We start from the raw sequence: 23,852 nt of genomic DNA, 5'->3' as shown, positions 1-23,852 counted from the left end.
TTCAATCACTAAATCACCTTTTGAAATATTGATCAATTTTATCCATATTTCTTCATCCAATAAGCAATTCAAAACTTAAATTAGCATAACATATTTTGAAATAAAAATTACATTTAGAAAAAGGTGTATATATGAAATGTTGTAGACTTTCAAAAATTTATTTCCGAAATAATTATTTTCAATTTTTTTGTTTGTTTTTATTCTAGAAACAACAATAAATTGTCTGTGTAGACTCGAAAGATGAAGTCCAATTATATATATATATATATATATATATATATATATATATATATATATATATATATATATATATATATATATTAAATATAATGTTCTCTAAAACTTATCTTTGTAAAATAAAACTCTAAATAATTTATGATAAACAGTAAAAAGTGTATAATTATTTCTTTGAAAATATTTTTAGAAATTAATCTTAAAGTTTATTTGAATATTTTATAAGTAAATATAATATACTAATAACATAAAATCTATTTTGAATTTTTCTCTGAAAAATTATTTAATAAAATATTGATGCTAAAATACATTTAAATTATTTTATTTATTATATTTAAATAATTTTAATATATATATATATATATATATATATATATATATATATATATATATATATATATTATAAAGGCTTAATACCCTATTTTGTCCCTAGTTTCGCTCGAAAATGTCAAATTAGTCCATCCTTTAAAAAATGCGTCAATTACGTCCTCACTTAATAAAATTTGCATCAATGAAATCCCTTCCGTTAAATCCGTACAAACGGCGTTACTTAATAAGAGAGAAAAATAATTAACGCCGTTTGTACGAATTTAACGGAAGGGATTTCATTGATGCAAATTTTATTAAGTGAGGACGTAATTGATGCATTTTTTAAAGGATGGACTAATTTGACATTTTCGAGCGAAACTGGGAACAAAATAGGATATTAAGCCTATTATAAATAATATATATTATTTGATAAATTAAATATAAACTTTACTTTCTATATTGGAATGCACGTGCTGGCAAGAGAGAGAAAGTAATATCCCTGCTACTGAGAGTTATAGAGAAGACAGAGAAAAGAAGTTTCTCTGCTAGAGTTTCAAAGGCAAACGAAGAGCACACTTCCTCACACACGCAAATAAGTGAAGAAGATGATGAAGGCAAAGAGAGAGCACGAAAACAAGGTACTGAATTTTGAAACTTTTTGATTAATTCGATATTTTGTGTTTTTACAACTTTTATATGAACTGAATAAACTGAACTTTTCTGTTTTTGTTTACATCAACACTTCTGCTAAACAAAACTTTGAAAAGCACAATTTCTAAAGAAAAACCACTTTTTTCACCGATTGAATCGGTGAAATCTTCTCCTCCTCTGATTCTGAGCTTTTTCATCGATTAAAATTGAAAAAACCCCTTCTCTGAGCAACCTTCTTCTCTCTGATGAAAACCCTAGGTTTTCAACCTCCTTCTAGAGCGATCTCCACCGATCTCCGCTTGTACTACTCTGATATGCTTTCTGAGTGATAGAAAGCGTTCACCTTTAAGAGCTTTAGTGAGTATATCTGCTGACCTGTTCCCTAAACCCTTTGTCTATAAGAAGTTTGACTCTTCCAGCTAGTTCCACTTTCAACCCTTCCATCAACGAACTCAACCAAGCTGCTTAACACGTAGCTTCACAGGCAGCTATGTATTCTGCCTCGCATGATGACAGAACAACCACTGACTCTTTTCTTGAGCTCCAGGAAATAGGAGATCCTTCAATGAAGAAATGCACCCTGTGGTACTTCTTCTGACCACTTTATCACCATACCAATCTGCATTTGAGTAAGAAGTGATTTGAACTTCTACTTCAGCCTCTCCTCTTCCCAGTAAAATCCCATAGGAGTGTGTACCCTGCAAATACCTTAGAATATGTTTAGCAGCATTCAAATGTGATATTCTAAGGCATTCCATGAACCTACTTATCACTCCAACACTGTAACTCAAGTTAGGTCTAGTGTTACAGAGATATCTTAGACTCCCAACCATTCTTCTATAAGTTGTTGGATCTACAACTTCCTCCTCTAGCTCCTTCTCAAGTCTCAGCTCCACTTCTACTTGGGTGTTAGCAACATTGCAATCCACCTTTTCAAACTTCTTTAATAGGTCTAGAACATACCAGGACTGATGCATCACAATTCCATACTCAATCTCACTAAATTCAATCCCAAGAAAATAATTGAGTCTTTCCAAGTCACTCATTTCAAATTCCCTCAACATCTGAGTCTTGAAATCTGAAATAAGTTCCTCACAACTCCCAATGACTAATAGGTCATCAACATACAGGCAAACAATTAGCTTATCTGGTCTGCCATTGTGTTGGCAGCACTGCACATACAACCTGTGTTCTGATACACACTTATCAAAGCCAATATTGTTCATGAACCAATCAATCCTCTGGTTCCAAGCTCTTGGAGCCTGTTTAAGCCCATAAGAGAGCCTTCCTCAACCTGGACACCTTGCCCTGTTGGTCTTTAACCTCAAACTCTAGTGGTTGTACAACATATACCTCATCCTTCAGTCTTCCATTTAGGAAGGCAGACTTCACATCTAGTTGATGTAATGACCAGTGAAACTTAGTGGCCAGAGACACCACCAACCTGATTGTCTCAACCCTGTCTATAATACACTTCAGCCTTCTGTAGAAATCCTTTAGCAACCAGCCTTGCCTTGTGTCTTACCACAACACCTTGTGGGTTTATCTTTGACTTATAAATCCACTTCAATGCTATAGGCTTCTTGTTAGAGGGTAGATCAACCAATTCCCATGTCTGATTCCTCTCTATAGAATCAATATCTTCCTACATTGCCTTATACCACCTCTCATCTCTCACAGCTTCATCAAATTCAATTGGTTCAGCCTCTACTATTAAAACATAATGAATAAAGTTGTCTTATGATGTGAGTGTAGCCTCATAGGAGAAGTCATGGTCTCTTAGATGTGTTGGCAGTTGTGTAACTCCTTATGACCTTCTACTACTGTCATTTTTTATGCCATTTTTTGTCTTAACTACAGCAGTTGCATCTTCCAGAACAACGGTTGATGGTCCCTGCTCAGCTGTTTCCCACTACCATACTCCAGCCTCATCCACTACAACATGCCTACTGATACAAGATGTTCCCGATATAGGATCATACAGCTTGTAACCTCTAGTAGCATTGTAACCCACCAAAATCAGAGACACTCCTTTGTCATCTAGCTTCTTTCTCAACTGGTCAGGCACATTTTTATAGCATATAGAGCTAAATATCTTCAAATGATTGACATCTGGTTTTACCCCTGTCCAAGCTTCTTCCGGTGTCATACCATCCAGTCTCTTTGTTGGAGACAAATTCAGTATATAGGTGGTTGTCAATACAACCTCTCCCCATAGAAAATTAGGCAACCCTTTACTCTTCAACATACATCTAACCATATTTAGTATGATTCTGTTTTTCCTCTTTGTTGCCCCATTGCGTTGTGGTGTGTAGGAAAGGGTAACTTCATGTACTATCCCTTTCTTTTCACAAAAATCTTTGAACTCAGTGGAGATATACTCTCCTCCTCCATCTGTTCTCAACACCTTTACCTTCTTCCCACATTGTCTCTCAACAAGACATTTAAACTTCTGAAACAATTGCAGCACCTCCCCCTTTCTCCTAATCAAGTAGACCCGACATTTCCTGGTCCAATCATCAATAAACAGTAAGAAATACCTGGTGTCCCCAGGTGTTTCTGCTTATATAGGACCACACACATCTGAATAAATCACCCTTAACTTCTCTGTTGATTTCTGGGGTAAGAACTTCTAGAAACTACCCCTAGTCTACTTCCACTGGATGCATTATTTGCATACAATTTCTGAAATTTCCACCTTTGGTAAGCCACTCACCATGCTCTTCTGGCTTAACTGGGATAAATCTTTAAAATTTAGGTGTCCAAATCTAAGATGTCACAACCATTCCTCCTTATTTTCTGATGTAGAAAAACATTGGTGCTTTACCGCACTCATCACCACCTTGAAAGTCTTGTTTTGTGACAACTGAACATGCACAACAATCTTCTTGTGTTGATTGAAAATGCTGAGACAATTTTTCTCCATTTTCATCACATATCCTTTCTACAGTAGCTGCCCCAAGCTAAGCAGGTTTGTTTTCAAACCTGGTACATATAATACCTCTTCAATTATCACCTCTTTACCATCTTCATCTCTCAGGACAACTCTGCCAAACCCTTCTCCAGTCAAACTTCTGTCATCTGCAAACCTGATTTTCCCTTGTACAGCCCCCTGCATTCTCACAAATTAGTCTTTCCTCCCTGTCATGTGGGTGGAACGACCAGAATCCAGATACTACACTGTGTTTTCTGGTTGTTCTTCCTTAGTGCTAACCATCAACATCATAGCTTCAGAATCTGACTCTTCCTCCTAGGCCAGATTAACCCTCTTCTTGGGTTTATTTTTTGCCCCTTCCCCTTTCCAACATTCTTTACCATAATTGCCTAATTTATGGCAGTTATAGCATTTGACATTCTTCTTGTCAAACTTCCATTCACCTTCAAATTTATGATTTTTCCCTTTTACTGATTCACTGAAATCTTCACCTTGTTGTTCTTATGAATCTTTACACTTCTTGTTGCCTTTACTCCCTTTCTTGAACCCCTTTTTTCCCTTGTACTGAGATCTAACCTATAGGGCCTGTTCTTGGCATTGCTTGCGCTCATTGATGCAATACTCATGAGCTTCTAATGAGTGCAGCAGCTCCTCAATCTCCATAGTCTCAAGATTACAGGCTTCTTCAATAGCCACCACCACATGATCAAAACTGGGTGTTAGGGTTCTTAGGATTTTGTCAACAATGTACTCATCAGAAATTCCATCCTTACATGCCCTCATTTTATTCACCAATTCCTGCACCTTGTCAAAGTATTCTGTCACGGTTTCACCTTCATCCATGATAAGAACCTCAAACTGCCTCCTTAGTGCCTGTAGTTTTACCTTCTTGTTCTTGTCTTCATCACCATATGTCTTCACTAGGATGTCCCACACCTCTTTCGTAGTAGAAGCCTTGGAGATCTTGTTAAAAATATTTGGGCTGACACATTGATACAGCAGAAATTTGGCTTTGTTGTCCAGTTTCACCTGCATCTTGTAGTTTCTTTTCTCCTCTTTAGTGGCTCTTGCATCCAACTCAAGCAGCCCATCTTGTATAACTTCTGAAACATCCTGGAAGCCAAAAATGGCTTGCATCTTGATGCGCTAGTCATTAAAGAGCTTCCCATCAAACACTGGTAAAGACCCTTGTATTCCTCCAATACTTGATGTTACGGAAGGATATTTTTTCGTTCTTGCAACCAAGGGTGGAGAATCGAAAAGGTTCATCATTTGCTTAAATTTTTTCAATGATCCTGCTTTCTTTGGATTGCTTGATTAAGCTTAGGAAGAATTTGGTTTCGGAAAAAAAGGAGCTCTTGCAATCCCTTGTCAACCTCAAGAATTACTACACATTCTAGATCCTTCCAGAGTGTGAAGTAAATAAGCCACCAAAGATGTTGATAAATAGGTGGAACTATGTAAATATGTTCATATCTCCCTGTGATGGACAACAATGAAAGGAGTTTTTGTTCATGAGCATAAAACAGAGTGTGAAGGGTTACAAGTATGCAAATGATTTAAGTCACAACTAGAAATATTGCAAGCTAAGGAAGATTGTGTAGCTACAAGTCAAAGAAGTTACAATAGACTATTTGTAAAATCTTAGAAAATAAAATTTTAGTGTGGTAGTAGTTGAAAAATAGTGAGACTCGACTATTTTAATATTAAATGGTTTATTTATAAATAATTTTGTTATAAACGAGTTTCATTATTTTAAAACGTATCATCTCTCTAAAAACCATTTTTCTAGACTTCTCTATCTTCTCTTTAAGAGTTATAACTCCTGAGTCATCTCTTTGACGATCAGAAGGTACCTAATCGACTTCGACAACAAGGTCTACACTTATACCCGATCAGTTCTTTGTTTAGAGCAAGCAAGTTTCTTCCCCTTTTTCCCTTTTATTTTCAGTCTTTAATCATACAGATAAATCTGTTTTACATGTATCAAATGTGCTTCTTCCTTAATTCTTGGCCAATTTGAGGTTCTAAGGTTTGATTCCGATCACCAATTGGTGAGTTGTAGGCTTTTCTAGGGTTTCTTGTGGTGGAAGCAATGGTTGGGCGTTCTTAGAGCTGTAGTCGTTCTCTGTAAGGTAAGGGAAGTTAGATGTTTTATCATTAACTATAAATGTCTTGCTAGTTTAGTGGTTGTTTGCTTATTAGCTTGATTGAGTATTAACTTGAGTAATTATGCTATGTTAGTTCAATTAGATGTGTATGTTATTGTATTGTATGATCTATGTTTGATATGATGAAATTGGATGTCTTTGCTATATTGAATGATGTAATATGAAGTTGTTTTGATGTTGGAAATTTAATTCAAAGTTTTTTGGGGAAGTGGGATCAAATACTAGGATGGTGAAGTTAAAAAGGGAGGTTTTGATAGGTGAGTTTGAGATATAGGTGTTAGGGTGAAGAAGCAACTATTTCAGGGCTGTTATTTAGTCATTTGTAACTTGTTGGGATGAGAATTTGATGATATGTTTGTTAGAATAGAGTGATAGGCATTTTGGAGTGTTTGCAAAGTTGTTTAAATGTATTTTGAGGGTTTGAATTTGTGAGATTTTGAATGTTAGGTTCTGAGTCAAAATTTTCATTTTGGAGGGTGTTGGTAAGTCATTTCTGACTTGTTAGAGTCCCTAAGTTGAGCAAAAATGAGCAAAAACTTGTAGAATTCAATTTTGGTTTCTAAAGTGAGGTTTTTGGTTATTTTTGGATTAGGATCTTGTGGTAAGACAGTTTAAAACAATTTTAGGTTGGTATATATACCTTTGGTTAGGTTCATTTTAGCTTAGAATATAATCTAGGAGTCTAAAAAGTTGGGAAAGATGCATAGGATAGGTCATGAGTGGTTGAAGGGTGCAAATTCTGCAGTTTTGGTGCTGTAGAATTATGTAGTCTCGTTGAGCGAGTGGATTCTAGCTGAGCGAGCAGAACCCTTCTCGTTGAACGAGTGTAGTCGTTGAGCAAGCAAAACCCATTGTTTCTGTTTTCGCATAGTGAGTCATGGTGGCTGAGCGAGTGAGCTGTAGATTCTTTTAACTGAGCGAGGATACTTGGTGGTTGAGCAAAAATATCAAATTTTCAACTAAGTTTTTATATATTTTCTTAAAGTGTGTTCAATGTATGTGAGTGTTTGAATGATTGGTTTATACTACTTATTGTGGAGTATGAATTGATTTATAATATCAACTGGAAACAAGATTATGTATATGATTATGCATAGGATTAAATATATGATTATGAGACGGATATGATGATAATGAATATGTGGTTGATTATGTGAATGGTATTGATGGACGTAATTCCATGATCCTCATGGATGGGTTACATGGTGGTGCCCTGTATTGTTGTTCTTGTATGAATGTATGGAGCTTTAAACTGATGGTCTATTCCAACACTCTAATGATCATCCGTTTTCAAATAGAGGGGTGAGACACATGGTGAGAGTAGTGGGAGGTCCTTGTCTATGGGCACCGATCAGGGGGCCATAGGTAACTGAAATGGATTAACCTTGTATGGTAGTTTGGTTTCAGCGAGTTGTATTATCATTGCAAGTGCACAGACTACCAATAGTTTGACATTCATATTATATTCGGATGGTCAAGTCTAAGTTTGTGGCATGTTTAGGATGAATGTTTATCATGTGTGTGTAATATAATGTATGATGGAAATTTTCTTTTATTTAGATGAATTGTTTATCCATTAGCTTATCCTTGGTTTTGTGTTGTCTATCTTTCGGTATGTTTTCTCTTTTGCAATTATCACCTAAATGGTGTGAGCTTAGGGAGGACATCTTTCAGGGAATTTAGCGTTTGGTGTAGAGAGAAAAGTAATAAGATAAATAGTCTTTGGTCCGTCAAGGATAGGATCTTGTGTTCTAGTAGCCTCAAGTTTCTTGTAAGTTCTTATCTATGTACGCCTTATTTTAGTAGTTTTATACTACTAAATTGGGATGTTACATTATCCTAGAAAATGAAACACACGCCACCATGATTACCATAACACATGTACAAACTCATTCATGAATATTGAAACTAAAAGGCTAACTATTGCATAGAACACCAATAAAAAACGAAACACACTCAATTAGGGCCCTAGAGAGAAAGAGCAAAATGGCCACACCTAGTAATGAGTCATGCCTCTAAATGATGCCTGTCTAGAGCTTTAAAGCATGCCAGCAATGACTTGGAAAACGCAATCCAACAACAGTGAGCCACGAGAGAGCAATTTTGTCAAATCAAAGAATGAGACACTTACCACTAACAATGGACAATAACGACACTGACTTCTAAAGAAGTAGGTTCCTTTCACTAAGAACAGGGAAAACCGACTTCCCTAATTTTTAATTAAACTTTCTCAGACAATTACCGACTTAAAATATTCCTCGGTAATGACACATATAATTTAACGATGGTTTTATCAACGCATATTTTACCCATATACTTCATTGATGCAATTAATGATGAATATTTTAGTCGATAAGTGAGCTGCCACAATCTATTAGTTAATTCGTCGATAACACAATATTAATCCATATAGACATTTGGGGCCATTTTTCCTCTACTTCCATTCATGGTCACAACTATTTTTTTAACCATCACTATAGAAAAAGTGTAATTGATGATGTTTTTTGTTTTTTTGTTTTTGTATATTGTGTTAGTTTTAAACATCACCCTATAAGAAAAGAGAAATTTATATAGACATGTGCTCTAATGAGTATTCCATTTACTAGAAAATTAGTTATTAATTGCAAAAACTAGGTGGAATTCTACATTTTTAATACTTCAAGTAGTCATATAATACAACACAAAGATGTATTTGAATGATTGTCACATTGAGAGATTCAATATAAAATTTGCCTAGTGGACATGATCGACAAATAACAAATGAAATTTTTTAAAAGTTGAAAAAATATTTTATGATGTGACACTCTTGTTTTTTGGTATTTTATATCTATAAGACTCAGGAAAAATATTTATATAGAATAAAATTGATAATAAATAAGAATATGTATTTAAATTATTATTCTTATATTAAAATATTGTGATAGCTTTTTTTATTAGAGGTCTTGTGTTAAAGGATGCGGTCTTGAGTTTAAGTCTTACTTGTAATTTTTTTTGTTTATGTTTAATTTTTTAGTTATATGTATTATTAAATCCTATAAAAAATGGTAAGTAGGATAAATATATGTGATAATTTAGATTGTAGGAGCTCATGATGATAACAACTTAAGTGTTGTGATAAAAATATTATGGCATATTTCGTTTAGTAGTTTATTTCAAAATTATATATTTATGTTTTGGTTAGATAAAGCTTATCATTTGTTGGGTGATATTCTTTTATGTGCGTGTTAAAATGGAATAGAGCTAAAATGATTTTAGCAAATACAATTGTTGTTTCTTTTATTCAGGGGTCTATTTATTTGTTAAAGATAAATAATATATATATATATATATATATATATATATATATATATATATATATATATATATATATATATATATATATATGCATCCGTATGATATAAAATTATTTTAGTGGTTGTTCTATTTTGTTCAATTTAAATAATAATATAGATTTTGTATAGTTATTTTTAGTTTGTAGTTTTATTAAAAATATTTTGAAAATAGTTAATGTATAAAGGTAATTAATTATAGATGATAGAATTTGGGAAAAAGTTGTATATATTTAGTTTATTATACATAAATGTAAAAGTATAATATTTTATTATATGGTTAGATAATATATTTCATGTGAATTGTTTTATTATATAGTTTACATACAATGCAACATAATAATGTTTTAATGTATATTACAAATGAAAATTTATGTGTGATGGTAAATTTCTATTTTATTTTCAAATAGATATTATGAAATTTGTGTATTCTAAAACTTAATAAGTTTGAAATTGTGGCTTTGTTTTCCAATTAATTATATATATTTATTTAAGAATTTAAGGTTAGTTTAATATATATTTTTGTGTATAAATAATCACACTTTTAATTATTTTATTTATTTTAAAAAAATATTAATATTTCATGATGACATCCAGGAGTTTTGGGTTCGTTGAGTTATATTGTTTTAGAAAAATAAATAAATAAATTCTTGATTTATGTTTTTATTAAAGTTGTTGTGAATATGTTTATACTTATATAAACTTCTAAATTTTAAGTAATGTAATCTGAATGAGCATATTGTTGGTTACAACTAATTAGATTATTACTAATGTTCATATGTGAGTGTTTTACTTAGGCTAAAAATTAAATTTACTAGTAGTTGCGAGATTGTAGGATGTATTTTGCTATTAATGTATGGTAGTAGTTGACAAGAATAAGATTAGTTATTTTTATTTGGATGGAATATATATCAATATATCTACATATTATTAGAGATATTAAATAATATTATTTTATGTTAATCGCTAGATGGTGACATTAAAATAAATGTACTGATTTGACGTTAATTGCTGGAGGTGATTTATTTGAATAAAGGTGAAATTAATTTGGATATTTGATAATATGAAACATAATGTCATGTTGTGAATGTGATGTCTGCATATCTTATGTGATGGTGCAAATGAGAAACGTGCATCTCAACTAGAGGTGAGGGGGCTCTAGGAGCTGACCCTAAGGAGGCTTTGGAAGCTTACTTTAAGGACTCCAGTTGTGGTCTTTAGGAGAGTAACAGGGAGTAGTGAGCTCGACATAGTTGTACCAAAGGTGAACTTTAGCAAGAAAGCTCTTTGGGAGTGTGGTGGGAAGTGTCACTTGTGTACTTTCTCAGAAAAGCTCTATGAGAGAGTGATGGTAAGTGACACATGTGTACTTTGTAGAGGAAGCTCTTTGTGATAGTGGTGAGAAGTTACACATGTGTACTTCACCTTTAAGGTTCAAGGAAGAGTAGGGGAAGTAGCTTTGTTTGAAGACTCTTGGGGAGTAGGAAGGAAAAGTGGTTTAAGATCTAGAGGTGAGTTGATTTTGGATGGTGAGCTAGATGCAAGTGTTATATTGATGATTGAACCTATTGGACCGAGTTTACACCTGGATTCATTGTTTTTGGATGATACAATAATAAATTTTATTTGATTATGTCTTATTGTGTGAATTAATGAAAGATTGAATGAGATATGTTATTATTATATATATGTAAGTTTAATTATTATGTATTTTTTTACGTTAACTCACCCTAACATGTTTGTGGTTATGACTTTCACCTATGATGATCGTATGACTTATGTATAGGTGAGCAGATAATGTTGTAAATGGTTATTTTGATGGACAACAATAAGGAGGGTGGGGATTTCTTTGAAAATTCATTTCTCTTTTATTTTGAATGTATTTTGAATAAATTTAAAATACTGACTATTTTTAAATATTTTCTTATTATTTGAAATAAATTTTATTACAAAGAACATTTATTTGATGAAATAAATGAACATCTTAATTTTATATTATGATACAATTAAATACGTTTAGAATATGTGTGAAAAAGTTCTAAGTTTTTAGTCGCATCTTGAAGGGTGTTACAATATGCAACTGCCAACATTTTCTTTCCAAAGGTATATCAAATTAAGTTGGCTTTGATGGAATGACTTAGCTCTTTCATTTCTATTATTCATCAAATGGATGCATATATGATTTTAAAAGTTGACAAGTATTGGAGTGTGATTAGTGGGTGATGGATATAGGTATTATAATAGACCCCAAATATAAAATTAACTTATAAGATTTTTTTCTCTTAAGAGATATGGAGATAAATCTGATTATGAAATTAAAATTATTTGTAAGAACTTGGTAAGAGAGTAAGAAATAAACATGAAAGGAAAGGAGTTAGTTTCTTCATACTAACATAATCACTAAAAGAAAATTTGATATTATCAATGACCAAAATCCATTGTTAATACATAAAATCCATCGATAAGTCAAAATTATTAAATCGGTAAAATTCTAATTGGTAAATTTTACCATCAAGACAAAAATTTTGTCAATGATTACCAATGAAAAAAATTGTCAATAATTTTTTCAGTAAAATTCGTCTTCTTTAAATTAAAAACCTAAAAGCTTTTTCTGCCTCACCCTTGTCAACCACCACTACCACAATACAAGGGTTCACTAGTGCATAATCCAAGTCTGACCATAGTTATTGCTGGCAAACCTAGTTACCATCAGTGACTTCACCGGCCTCCGCACAATACCCCCTTCTTAATTCCTCTATCAACACGTTATTTATCTTCAATCTCCCACAAGCCCAACTGTGAGACAAATGTTGTGTATCCAAGCCAGTCATTTTCTTTACTGGCATCGTCAATCACCACCGAAGATTCACTAACGTTGGTCGTTCCTCTACTCTCCTTCTCTTTCAAACACGTCGTTCAAACCCTAGCACGCGACTCTCCTATTTTTTTTATCTCTGATGTCGTGAGTCGACGAGATTGTCTCTAGTGTGCCACACGACTCCAAGTGAAACACCACCACCAAACTTCCAATGAAGACTTGTGATTCAAGGTCATTGTTTGTTTGTAGTGTCATTATCGGTTCCTATCACCTTTGGTACCATCGTTGTTGAAGGCATTTGAGACATTGCCTACTTCCATTCGTTATTTAACACCTAAAATGAAAATGGGTTTCCCTTCCTTTTACTATCATTCTCATGCGACCCGATTCAACCCCTTTTTCTCCATTTTGTTGCTTTATCTTTTTCTCTCTTTTTGATTAATTATTTAGGTGTTAAAACTGTATGTGTTGGGTGAAAGATTTGGGCTAGAAAATTGGAGTTATTTTTATCCACAAATACCTTTGTTAATAAGAATTTTAAATTATCGAAAATTTTTACATATGAATTTTAAGATATGTGATTACTAATGGATTTTATTGACGAAATTTTTTTCTAGTAATTGAAATTTATATCACTAACGGATTTATTTTCGTCAATAAAATTTTGTCAGTAGTTTCAAAAATTTTATAGTGAAAAAAGACATTTCATGTTGTTATTTTAGGCGTTTTTACTTCTATTATAGGTCCAACATAATTGTTGGAGATAGAAATTTATCTCTATTAAAATTTTCAGCTTAAATTTACGTATGTTGAAGGTATACCAGACATACATTTATATTCGTTGAAGAGACAACCAACATAAATTTTGAAGGTTTTTTTAGAATTACTAAGAATTGCTTCATCGAGACACTAAAACCCACATACATGATTCTCATTTAAAGTTCAAATACGGGTAATCTCATCCTAGCCATTGAGCTCACCAAAAACTTTGTCCTTCTTCATAACTTCAAAGTCACAACCATCATCGTCACTTCGCAAACTTCATGCGCCAAAAAGCAAATCCTTAACTCAACCCTCACAGTCTCCCTTTACCACCTCCCACTATCCTTGTTCGCCAAAACAATATCGTTATTGCCCAAAATAATAAAACTTACATTCAAGACAAACAAAAAGGTCATTTATGCATAACTTGCCCAAAAATAGTCACGCTCATAGACTAGTGAGAAGTATAGGAAACTAAACTCAATGTAGAAAAATAATTGGAGGGAAAGATGTTTTCTAAGAAACCATACACGAGAATGAGAAAAAATGTGACTTATGACCACCAATGGAAGCCCAAACTAAAACAAAAAAGGTCTATGGTGTTAAGAGAGAGCTTCGTGAGAAAGAAAAGTGAGGCAAAAAGTGTTGAAATATGTTTTAAGCATATTTACCTCTTACTTGTAAAGAACAGACGTAAAAGAAGGTTTTTACATTTGATCCACATAGAGAGACATAAATATACATTTGTGAAGTACGATCAAACGTAAATTTATGTCTGACAATACTCAATAGATTTAAATTTATGTGTCCTGTAAGGGTCAGACGTAAAATCCTATTTTTTATCGTTTGTTCTTTATAGATCAGACATTAATATTGACCACTTATTTACAAAATTTTCATCGCAAATTTTTTTACGACTATTGTTTACTTGTTAGAAAAATTTAGAGACCTAAAAGACTATTTTTGTGTTAGCTTCAAATCAAGATTCAAACATAAATGTACGCCAAAGTGTTGTTAGAAGAAAATATGCTTGGAGAAAATTTTGAAAAACATCATGTTGAAACAAAATCAGAATATCTAGTAACCCATGTTTTGAAATTTATCAAACAATACTTAATGAAATATTGATGTAAAGAGAAGCATTCAAATAATAATTGGGTAAGTGCTTAACCAACAGAATCATCTATCATAGGAAAAATTATAAACAAGAATATTCTAAATGCTATAGAAACTATAAATAGAACACAACATATCGATAATTATTCCATTAAACAAAAACATAAATGCTCAATGTCTAAAGCCAAGAACTGAAGCAATGCTTTTTAGACCAAACTATTTAAGTGAATTAGCAAACAATGTCTAAGAATAAGTATCTCTCTTTGAAATCTCTTAATAGATTATATGAGCAAAAGTAAGCTACCTCGTATGAAAGCGAAAGTTCAAATTCTTATATAACACTAAGAATTAAGGAGATATTTTAATCTAAGAAGTGTTATATCAAGCAAAGTCTTCTATATAGAATATTGTTTAATAAGTGACCAAACGCTTTAGTTTCAAACAAAATCATCTTATGATTATACCTGATAAATATACACAAACAATGCATTTATTAGTGAAATGACAAGTGACAAAGTGTCTTGAACACGCTACACTTCTTAAGGCTCATCAACGTTCAAAAACATTTAATGTGTGTATGAAAAAATACTTTGATATTTGTATACTATGTTTCTTGATATTTGTGAAGATCAATAAAGTAGAAAGAGATGAATAAAATCACGGTATCCAACAAAAAGACATTGTGAGAGAAGAAGAACATTCTGGGGATGTTTCCTTGAAGCAATATGTCCTTTCATATCATATAAACTTAAAATCTATGAGAAAAAGCTCTGTTATCCTACAATATAGACCAAAATTGACCAAGCTACTAGAAAGTCTATCAAGCCTATTATGTTGGTCAACTCAATATCTAATGACTATCTCACAAAGTAATATATAAAGAAGAGCAATCCAAGAGAAAAGTTGTTGGCAAATGTAGAAGAGAGAAATTATGAAAGAAAGAGTAAATGAATAAATACATTCAAGAATGATCTATTCTACTTCAACTCAATGCATATACAGTTTAGTGCTCTTCAAATCAAAATACATGATGAAGACATGAGAAGTTGAAGAAGATTTTCTTTTTTGTTAGTGTTGTTTTCCCAATTAATCTTACAATTCATTATTTTCGTTTGTATGATGAGTCAAAAGTGTTTGATAAGTATTAAAAGATTTAAAGAATAATTATGATCTATTATTTTAAAGAATAGTATACTATATATATATATATATATATATATATATATATATATATATATACATAAAAGTATTTTATAATTTTTCATCTATTAAAGGAATGATATCTTCATAAATTTGAATATTACTTCAATTATAACTAACATAATATTTGATGGTCTAATATTTGCTAATATAATATTTTTTATATCTTAACACTCCCACTCAAGTTGGTGCATGAATATCACACATTTCCAACTTGAATAGAGACTTATTAAACACTCTGTTTGACACTTCTTTGGTGAGAATATCGGCCAACTACAATTATGATCTTACAAAGGGAAAGGAAATTATTCGAGCTTCAAGCTTCTCTTTGATGAAATGTCTATCAATCTTCACATGCTTTGTTCCATCATGTTGCATAAGATTGTGAGTAATTGCTATAGTTGACGTATTGTAACAATACAAACTCATAGTTTCATTTGGTTTAAAGTCCAAATCTGATAACACATTTTTAATCCACAAAAGTTTACATATACCTAGTGTCATGCCTCTGAATTCTGCTTCAGCACTACATCTTGCTACTACAAGATCTTTTTTACTCCTCCAAGTTATAGGATTCCCTCCTACAAAAGTAAAGTATCCAGAGGTAGATCTTCTATCATGTTTTAAACTTGTCCAATCTGCATCAGTGTACCCTTCTACCTTTAAGTTTCCATGATTTGAGAACAAAATTCCTTTTCCAGGAGTGGACTTCAAATATCTCAAAATCCTCTCAACAGCATCCATATGAAGCTTTCATGGGTCATGCATAAATTGACTAACAACATTCACTGCATAGGTGATATCACTTGATGTTATCTACTACATTTATAAACCTACAGGTCTGAAGCTTCTAAAATGAAGAAAATAGTATAAGCCTAAGAAGGAAGAAGAAAATAAGAAAGGAGCAAACATTAGAAAAATGGCTACATCATTATGTCTCAAAAATACACCATCTGATGTCCTCTAAGCTCAAAGGAATAAGCTCACCAGTTAGCAGACTACGCTTTAATATCTTTATCCTCTCTAGGGGAGTAACTTGAGTTTGTAACTATGCAAGTGTTAGATTGTAATTGTAAACATATCCTCTCATTGAGAGTTAAACATTTGGACCTTGTAGTGTATCCCGCAACGGATATGTTGTATGTTGGAGAGAACTAATACACTTGCAACCAAGAGTGAGCGATACTCAACTAGGCAGTGCATCTAGAGGATACCATAATTGTCTAAGTGTCAAGAGTATAATACTCAACCAGAAGTAGGTAAACTCGATTTAGACAATTATTTAGGCATAGATCCTAGAAAAGATAAACTCATTCTAGAGGTGTTGTCTAGGAGTGCCAAGAGTGGCTAGAATACTCAACCAGGAGTGGGTTATACTTGGATCCAAGAGTGGGTTATACTTTGATCCAGGAGTGATGTAAGAATACTCAAACATGTCGTGTTGACTAGGGGACAAGGAGTGATGTAAGAATACTCAACAAGAGTGAGTTATACTCGAAACCAGAAGAAGTGTAAGAATACTCAACCAGAAATGGGTTAAACTTGTGTAATCTTGATAAGATTAATGAAATTTCTTAAGAGTTCTTAAGGAAGAACTAGGCGTAGCTCAAGTTTGAGTGAACCAGTATAAACACTGTGTCTAATTATTTTCTTCTTTTAAACACAATTGTTCCATTTTCTATGTCATCGTTCAAAAGAATATTTATTTACTTACTCAGCGTCTACACATATTACATCACATTTTACCTTCATCACACGTCATTAGACGTTGTATTGTGAAAACATTTTGAAAATATTATTCAACCCCTTCTCTTCTCTAGTGTTTTCATGTACTTCACATCATATTGCAAAGGAAAATGAACCATTAAATTATAAGTTAAAACTTGTTTATTATTTAGAGGAATCGGCACTACCATATTTAGATGAAGAATTAAATTTGACATCTTAGTTTGGTGAAAAACTAATGAGTTAAAATATGCAATGTTGCAAATGATTGCTACAAATTTTCTAGCAATTCCTATCACAAAGGTTGCTTTTGAGTCTTCATTTAGTATTGGTAGTCGGTTTCTTACTCCACATCGTAGTCCTAGACACTTTGGACGCATTGGTGTATGTTCAAGACTAGTTGTGGACTGACATGGAAGGTAACTAATTGAGCATTTCAAATTATATATTTATATTCATTCAAGTTAATTGTTACCATGAATTGATTTTTTTTTCAAACTCTTCAAAATTGAAAGTGAACCAGATGAAACTTAATATAATATTTAAAAAGAAATTACGGATGATGTTAGTAATTTTGTTTTTAGTATTTCATTGTGATTCTATTTATATTGTATTACTATGTTACTCGTTCGTGACTTTATTTGTGTTTTATTTATTTCAAGAGTAATGTCAAATGTAAGATATTGAGAAGAAAAACATAAATCTTAGTTATTAAAATTATTTTTAAATTACTTTTATTTTGATGCATGCTTTGAGTACTATTAATTTAGACTTATATTCTAATTTTTATTTAGTTTTTTGAATTAAATTTTTTTGTTATAAGTTTTATTTGGATCTCATTTTAAAAACTTATGAAATAATTTTTTTTTAAATATATATGAATACTATAAATTTAAACATCAGTAGATATAACAAGACGATTTTTTAATGCATGTCTAGTAGTGACCCTATTGATATCCAATATGATCTGTAACCATCCCTACAGGAGAAAGAAAAGTTCTCTTGTAATGACTTTACATATAAATTAAACATTAAAATTATGTTTAATATAAAAAGTATACTTATAAATTCCTAAATTATTAATAAAAGATTCGTCCACTTATTAGTTCCATCTCTAAACACACACGTACACATTAATTAGAATCAACCATATAGTTGATGAAAAAAGGAGATCAAAATTCCAATGAAATGGGTTCAGTTAAGCAATGACAGCTAAATATAACAAGGACAAGTCTTGGATATCAACAATGTCAATAGAAAATTCCCCATTTTATGTTACTCTTTCCGAGACATTGTGATAAAATAAAACACCTAAATGTCTCTCGATAATTTGGATGTCTCACATTATTTTATTTTATTTTACTTTATTTTTCATAGTGTGCAATGATCATTCTTTACTTGTCAATTTATAGTATATGTTAATTGTATGGTGGTCATTTTCTGAGTACATGAATTGGAAGTGAATGTTCCAGAAAAGGAGATGAAAATAAGTTAATCTGAGGCTAATTTCTGTGATGATTAAGTGTGAAAAGACTACGCAATGACTTCAGATTTAATATCCTAAAGTGATAGGTGTACTTATAATTAGGAAAGTATATCATTGAAAATGAATGAGTAATGTTTCAAACAAATTAATAGTTTGATGAAAATATATGCATGTTTGAACAATAGCTTATGAAAAATGAGAAAATTCATTTTATTATTCGCTTCTACAAATCCAATTTAAAAGTCCTCATTTTAAATATGGATTGAAAATAATGATAAGTTTATAAGTTAATTTTGTACCAAAAAGTATATTTAAACTCATTTTTTTATTAATGATTGTTGTAAAAAAAATTATAATGAAAGGTTTTTTGTAGAGAGGAAGATTAAATAATGGTTAAAGTTAAATAATAGTGTAACAACTAAATCCGTATTAATTGAGGATCTTCATGTTATTAAAAACTCAAAAAGAATATCTTAATTAACGTATGCAGTGTAGTTATATTTGGGTGGCACGCGTTTTCAGAATTGATAACTTTGAGTAGGGATCAATTCATATCTGCTCTACCTAATTGCCTTGGCTCATGGATTTAATTATGTAACAGCGAAAACGACAGTACCTAATTATAAAACACAATAATTGATTCATATTTGTTACCATTTCCATTTTCATAATTTTTCTGTTCACAAATGCATGAAGTGGATATGATAGAGAGAAAGACACATAAACTACAAAATTAAAAGAATAAGAACAGAAGGGGTAGAAAGTGCTGTTTGGTTTGGCTCTACAAGATTACATGCAAACATCAATGAATGAACAAGTACAAATATTGGTGAGTAAATAGTATCACAGTCAAGCACAGGCTTTTTCATTATGAAAATAAAACTAAAAGGGTAATTTGAAAATTTAAAATTAACTTTGAGAAAAAAGGTCCTAGACATTATTATTGTTGTTATTATTATAATGTAAACGGTGTAGTTAACTTGATGTAAACGCCCATGTGGATGGTGGACCATGGAAAACTATGAAACGGAGTCCACAAAGTGCTGCTTTTCAATTTCTTAATGACATGTACACTGGCAACTATTAAATATTAAACAAATATGCATTATTGGTTCTTCACAAGGGATAATTTGTTGTTTTGGGACCCAAACCTCAAAAGAAGGAACTTTCCTATATACCCTTTCCTTTCTTTTGCTTTCCCACTTCATGGACATTGGACAAGTTGTGACACCCTCCACCAAAGGCTACCGTTTCTTTTTCTCTTTACTGAAAAAAATAAATTATACCAGCCAGATTCCCCCGAAAGAGGGGTTAATTGTTTGAAAGAAAAAAAAATGGTTGAATATATGTGGAGTATATATGCATGTAGCACCAAGTTTGAGGGTAAAAAGAAAATAATTATTGATTAATTAGGAGGCAAAAGGTGCCCTGTGAGGAATGCCTTTTCTTCGCCTTGCGTTTGAAGCAGGTGGAGAAGGCGTGGCCGGGTACATGTCTTGTTGTGAGCCTTCACGCAATTCTTCTTCTTGGTGATGCCTTGAAGAAACCAATCTCCTTGACATGCCCTCCATTGTTGCTGTCTCGTTTTTAGAATCCAAACCACCAAACCTTGCATCCCCATTTCTCTTTATTCCCACAAGCTATGTATATATATGTTTCAAACAATACTTAGTTAACATCTACCACATCACATTAATTATTTTAATTCATTATGCCATGTTCGCTGCCAATATAAATATACCACTAAGATTGTTATTATAAATGTATACCAAAATGTCAATGGAAGAAGATTAGATAAATAGATAGCTATATACACACATTCATTCATTCATTCATTCATTCATTCACACATGATGATTAATGGCGGTGGGAATATAATTATGATGTTGATGGGCTTTCAAATGTAGGTGACGATGTACGGGTGGTGGGTGTTATCCCCATATGACAAAGGTGAATTGAGATGTGAATTATGCTCGCTTTGATAATGATATGATATGAACAATGGTGTATGGTTGTGTGAGAGTGAAATTAAACTAAAATAATATCAATATTAATATTAATAATAATCAAGATAATGTCTCACCTTACACCCCAAAGAACAGAACCGAAATGGGTCCAAGAGGCTTCTTCCACAAATCTCACAAATGTGAGCAACGCCTTTCCCTGACTTGGGTTGAGGCCTCTCGTTCAGAAACAATACTCTGGCACTGTTAATCACATACGTTTGCACTCCACTGATGTCCAACACCTTCTGAATTTCCGACACCCTCACCACATCGTGATAAGAAGATCGCCTTATCTAATCAACAATCAACACAATCACGAAACACAGCTTTGAAAGGCCTTTGACTTTGACAGAAACGCAAATGGCAATGAGAAATTAACTAAACGTAATTATGCAATGTAATTCGACCTGAATCACTCGGTGATCTTTGTGTCGCGAGGATCGGCAATAGAAGCAAAACGCATCCTCGTTACAATCCAAACAAAACATGTTACATTCGCTTCTCGCAGCATCTCCATGAACGCGACACACATTGAAAAACGATGTGGTGAGGAGCGGCTCGAACCATGGAGGCACCACCATTGTTGCGTCCTGCTACAAGAAATCAAAAACAAAAACAAAAACAAAAACAAAGAAAAGAAGAAATCCTTTAGTTGTATAATTGGAGTGGTATGTATGTTGTGTAAGATAAATACATGCACATACCATGGTAGAAATCGATGAAGAATGATGTAATGCGGTTCAATGGTGGAGTGAGGAAGGCATTGAGTTGTGAAAAGTAGAATGGAGAAAATGGAGAAACGAGAGAGAAAGAGAGAGAGTGAAAAGGTGGAACTCAGAATTCAACAAGACAGAAGAAGCTAAGACTATAGAGACAAAGGGTGAATAAAAAATTGGGGGTGGAAATGGAGGGTCGAGATTGAAATAGGTAGCTAAGGTGAGTCTAAAGCGTTGGATGCGAATGAGGTGAAGTGTCTGTGCTTACGCTACTTTGGATCTTGTTTGCGTCTCGTTGGAAGTGGCACAAGGTTGGGTCGGCTACGCATCAGCATCACCTCCTCAAATAGCTGTATCTCTCAAATTCATCCACGATCAGGGAAACCATTATCCACGTGGCATCACATCCACCGTCAAAAATCCTTTTCTTGACCCACTTTCCCATGCTACTCCATCACCTACTTCATCCAAACTCCAACTACAGACACATATACACATACATACATATGTCACCTTAATTTCACACTAATAAATAAATTATAGCAAATTTTAATGCTCTTCGTACTGCTTTGGAATAAATTCATTTTCTTAATCTATTATTGTTGAGGTGCGTGATTAAAAGATATTTTTATACCTTTATTAAATTACTGGTTTAATTAAATTTTATTTTATCTATCTGCATGTATTTGTTCCTTGGAGACTGTGATGTAAAAAAAATGATTTAATAATTATTGAAGAATTTTGAGAAGAAGACAAAAGGATGAAGTGTTATTATTAGAACTTTATTAGGGTGGGCTTTGAAAGAAAAGGTTGGTTTGGGATTTGGCATGCCATATTTGCATGGTCTTTATATTTTGACGTAGTAAACGTGATACACTGTATCTATGGTCATCACATAATTACATATTTACATGGTAGTTGGGGAACATATAGAATATCTTTCTCTCCTCATCAATAGTTTAATTTTTTATTAAAGGAAAGTCATATATATTTATTACAAAAATTAAGTTTAAAATTAATGATAAATGTTTTAAATATAATAATAATAATATTTTTGTCATATTCCATGTTTGGTAAATTTATTTAAAATTCTAAACTTGTTGCCCATGCATTTTAATTTATGTCTAATAATTTAGTTAGATGTAACCCTTTTGTTTATCAATTCAAAATGTCTTGTTTACGAGTATTTTCATTCAATCTTTTTTATAAAAGAAAAATATAAAAATATCAAATCAAAATTAACTTTGAAAATCTATAAAATATACATATAGGAAAACTTCTATAAGTTATAACTTATAAACAGACTAATTTTTTTGTGTTGTTTTTCTAGAAACTCTCATGATGAAATTCGTTTAAATTAACTCTATATTAAATGTATACAAAATATATTAAACCTTAAAAAAAATACTTCAAGTTAGATTTGAAATCTTAAACTATTCTTAATCCAAACTCAACTTCTTCCTTTTTTTATTGGTGTAATCATATCGAACGTTTCGCATCCCTACTATATAACATATTTAAAATAACATAAAAAATGTTTCCTTTTTTATTTTTAAATAAAAATATTGAATGCACTTTTATTGATAAAGAGTTAGAAAAACAAAATTGCAAAAAATAAATGGAACAAATTGTAATATTAGTCAGACAAATATTAAGTATTTATATTACCTATTAAATCGTTTATACTAAGGTTGAAATAATTAAGTAATTATTAATTTTTAAAATAAATTTAGAAGACATGACAGGAAAACTAAAACTCAATCTGACCGATCTTATATATAACCTATAACCGTAAAAGTAAAGCTGTAGTTGTTGAAAATAGATCTCTTGTTTTATTGAGTTATCATTTAAAATTTTGTTTAATTTAGTTGTCAGTTTAGTTTCAAACTTCTGTAATAAGCTGTTTCAATTTTTACTATAAAAACAAAACGACAAAAGTAAAGGGTGATGTTATCAGGGGTCCTATGATATGAACCAGTGTCTTATTTTTTGCATAAATTTATTGGATGTTTACGGTTGACTTTGGTTTAATTTTTTACTAAATAATCGTTTATAGTAAATATAAAAAATAAATGTAATTTTATTTTATTCAGCTCTAATTTAATATAAATTTAGACTGAAATAAACCAAGTTTAATTTCCTTTGTGCTATTAAAGAAATTTAAAATTTACAAAAACTATTAAATATTTTTTAAAAATTGTAGAAGATATCGTTTTACAAAAAAACATTGTAAAAAGTTGTTAAATGTTTATAATAAAATATTATTAAATAAAAAGTTATATTGTGATTTTTTCATAATTATTTTTTATTTTATGATTTTAATTTTCTTTCATATTCATCAATAAACTACATAATTTTATAATTAAAAATTACATTATATATTTGTTATCATTA

General features: G+C 31.7%; 2 protein-coding genes across 3 annotated transcripts; both read right to left on the bottom strand.

The window, feature by feature from the left end:
- Positions 1-4,705: 4,705 nt before the first annotated feature.
- On the bottom strand, positions 4,706-5,266 carry LOC148193940 (uncharacterized). Its single transcript, XM_088097053.1, has one exon. It carries the CDS (start codon positions 5,264-5,266, stop codon positions 4,706-4,708), a length of 561 nt encoding a protein of 186 aa, XP_087953179.1.
- A 14,472-nt stretch (positions 5,267-19,738) lies between these two features.
- LOC124834525 (protein RGF1 INDUCIBLE TRANSCRIPTION FACTOR 1-like) lies at positions 19,739-21,706 on the bottom strand. Of its 2 annotated transcripts, none has more exons than XM_047309231.2 (4): positions 21,447-21,706; positions 21,150-21,332; positions 20,820-21,035; positions 19,739-20,376 (listed from the first exon to the last, which is right to left on the bottom strand). In XM_047309231.2, exons 1-4 carry the CDS (start codon positions 21,447-21,449, stop codon positions 20,146-20,148), a joined length of 633 nt encoding a protein of 210 aa, XP_047165187.1. In that variant the 5' UTR covers positions 21,450-21,706; the 3' UTR covers positions 19,739-20,145. The 2 variants fall into 2 exon arrangements, with proteins under 2 accessions (XP_047165187.1, XP_047165186.1); XM_047309230.2 differs by having other exon boundaries at positions 21,150-21,335; positions 21,447-21,702.
- Positions 21,707-23,852: the final 2,146 nt, after the last annotated feature.

The sequence above is a fragment of the Vigna umbellata genome, chromosome 8 (genome assembly GCF_029865625.1).
Source record: "Vigna umbellata cultivar VRB3 chromosome 8, Vumbellata_1.0, whole genome shotgun sequence".
In the NCBI taxonomy this organism is placed as follows: Eukaryota; Viridiplantae; Streptophyta; class Magnoliopsida; order Fabales; family Fabaceae; genus Vigna; species Vigna umbellata.
Note: the sequence above shows the minus strand (reverse complement) of the source record. Positions and strands in the feature narration are given on the sequence as shown.

Bases quoted from the DNA above. Each gene is read 5' to 3' on its own strand.
- LOC148193940 (XM_088097053.1), bottom strand. From the start codon at position 5,266: ATGCAAGCCATTTTTGGCTTCCAGGATGTTTCAGAAGTTATACAAGAT.
- LOC124834525 (XM_047309230.2), bottom strand. The intron at 21,036-21,149 runs GTCGAATTACAT...ATTGTTGATTAG, and splicing joins AAGATCACCGAGTGATTCAG to ATAAGGCGATCTTCTTATCA. The intron at 20,377-20,819 runs GTGAGACATTAT...ATATATACATAG, and splicing joins TCTGTTCTTTGGGGTGTAAG to CTTGTGGGAATAAAGAGAAA.